Source organism: Centruroides sculpturatus, unplaced genomic scaffold (genome assembly GCF_000671375.1).
Source record: "Centruroides sculpturatus isolate CEXI.00-Female unplaced genomic scaffold, Cexi_2.0 scaffold387, whole genome shotgun sequence".
In the NCBI taxonomy this organism is placed as follows: Eukaryota; Metazoa; Arthropoda; class Arachnida; order Scorpiones; family Buthidae; genus Centruroides; species Centruroides sculpturatus.
In genome coordinates this window covers 201,867-204,047 of record NW_019384709.1, presented here as the reverse complement: position 1 = coordinate 204,047, position 2,181 = coordinate 201,867, and the positions used below count along the sequence as shown (strand labels likewise).

Here is a 2,181-nt window from a genome sequence, read left to right as displayed (position 1 = left end):
AATGTATTACTTGGCTTTAATTTGAGTATGTTTTTCGCGTTGGAACGAATTATTTGGTTTTACATGTAATCGTATGGGAAAAGATGATTCACCTTACGACATTTTCATGATACGATCTCAGTTTCGGAACGGATTAATTTCGTATCCTGAGGTACCACTGTATTTAAAAAACAATAGCGAGACTATTATTTTACATGTAGGTATTTCGACAAAATTCAATGAACTTAAATTTTGATTTTGAACACGTAGAAACACTTTTGCGTTGCGCGTAATATTCGTTTTCGCAAAAAATTCATCTGGCACATTAGTCCCCCCTTATTCAGATTCTAGATCCGCCGCTGGTCAAGAGTGTCACGATTTGTTATTTTTCAATTAGGTGTGTCACTCAATGAAAAAGGTTGAAAAACACTGCCTTACAGCATAAGCAGCGGCAGCTATCCAAGTTCACAGGAATGTACGCGAGCTTCTTAATCGTGTTCTTCACCAATGCTGGATTTGACGTGGTGCAACAACATACAACAACCTGCTCTTCTGGCCATCCCGTTCGCCAGATTTAACACCCTGCGATTTCTTTTCGTGAAGGTTTGTTAAAGACCGAGTTTATGTACCGTCAATGCCCGTGTCCCTCGAGGAACTGTGTGATCGGATAAACCATGCATTGCAGACCATCACAGAGGATACGCTCGCTACACCGCATATGGAAAGAATATGATTACCGTGTAGATGTGTGTCGTGTGACCATGGGTGTACATATTGAAGGATTGTGATTAGTGCATAAAAAAACTTGGACAGTTGCCGCTGCTTATGCAATTTACAGGGTGTTTACCCTTTAAATTGATTCTCTTCCATATGTACTAAATAATTATACTGTACAGTAGTTGATGAACCTTACTGCAGTTTGCACTCACTATACATATACTGTACTTTATTTTTCAATACACTTTTTCTGTGTTAATACAGGCTGATCATAATTAAAGAGTGGATGTTTAGAGGCCAGATATGTGGCCAGAAATTAAAACAGAATGTGGTCACATAAGTGAGGTTTTGTTATAAAATTCTATTTTTAAATTCGCTTTTTAAATTAACTATCCATAAATATATTATAGAAATTTTAATTTCGTATAACTTTACTCTTTTTTTATAGTTAATTACGGAATAAAGAAAAATAAATGCATCGAGTTGAATAATGCCGGATTTAAAAAGGTGAAGAGTGATAAAGAATGCATGTTATTCTGTGCCCAGACTCCCGATTGCAGATCGGCAGATTTTATTCTTGATAAAAATGAATGCTGGCTGAATGCTGTCGATGATAAAATAGAAAGTCTCAACGATAATTGTACCGGAGCTTGGTTTTTAGCATTTGATTGTGATTGTTCGAACTCCAAATAATTAGAAATTTTTTAATAATACATAAATATTTTTTAAAAAAGAAATAAATAAAATCATTTTAACTCAATTTGAGATGATTATGATTAGGTGATAATTTCATTAATTATCTAAACTTCCACACTCATGAGGAACAGAATCCGAATTCTTGAGCTTACCTCGGACTCGGGATTTCCCAGAGCAGAAGGTTGATGCCTTTATCGCATCCATCTTCCAGATTTAACGTGGAAGAATTCAGAAGTAGGACTATGTTATATACAGAGAAGTAGGAGTAGGTTACACTGGACGAAATTCCATAGAATTATTTTTGTTAAGTTTGTTGACGATTCCCCAAACTATTTGTTTAAAAATTATTGTAATTTAATAGAATTCAAGAAAATGTACGAATAAAACTTATCATTTTAATATTTTAAACGTTCTTTTAATTGTTTATAAGAAATTTCAATCTCTAGTATTGAAGAAACTGAAATAACTAGATACATTCGATGGAACAAGTTGCATAATAGGATCACTTAAGCCATTACATTTTATATTTTAATGAGTCTGCAATGAAATACAGTAGATCCCCCTATAAGACGGGTTCCTATAATTACGATTCCTATAAGACGGCGAAAAAATTGTGGCGGTATCTGTAAACAAAGGTAAAAAACTCCTATAATTACGTAAAACGTCATCGGGCAGCCGAACTACTTTCCGCCGTCCAGCGCCACGCTACGGACAGTTTAGGCGGGTAAATTGAGTTTAGTATCGTCTGTACATATAATTATATATCAATTATTTTGATCCGCGATTTAG

The 2,181-nt window shown here is 34.7% G+C and overlaps 1 protein-coding gene across 1 annotated transcript in view; it reads left to right on the top strand.

Moving 5' to 3' along the window:
- The window catches only part of LOC111627754 (neurogenic locus notch homolog protein 1-like), a 22,819-nt gene extending 21,055 nt beyond the window's left edge, over positions 1-1,764 (top strand). Inside the window, exon 3 of the mRNA XM_023371385.1 lies at positions 1,145-1,764. Within this exon, the coding sequence (XP_023227153.1) occupies positions 1,145-1,389 (245 nt within the window). The 3' untranslated portion in view covers positions 1,390-1,764. The remainder of the gene's footprint in view (positions 1-1,144) is intronic.
- The last annotated feature ends 417 nt before the right edge of the window (positions 1,765-2,181 follow it).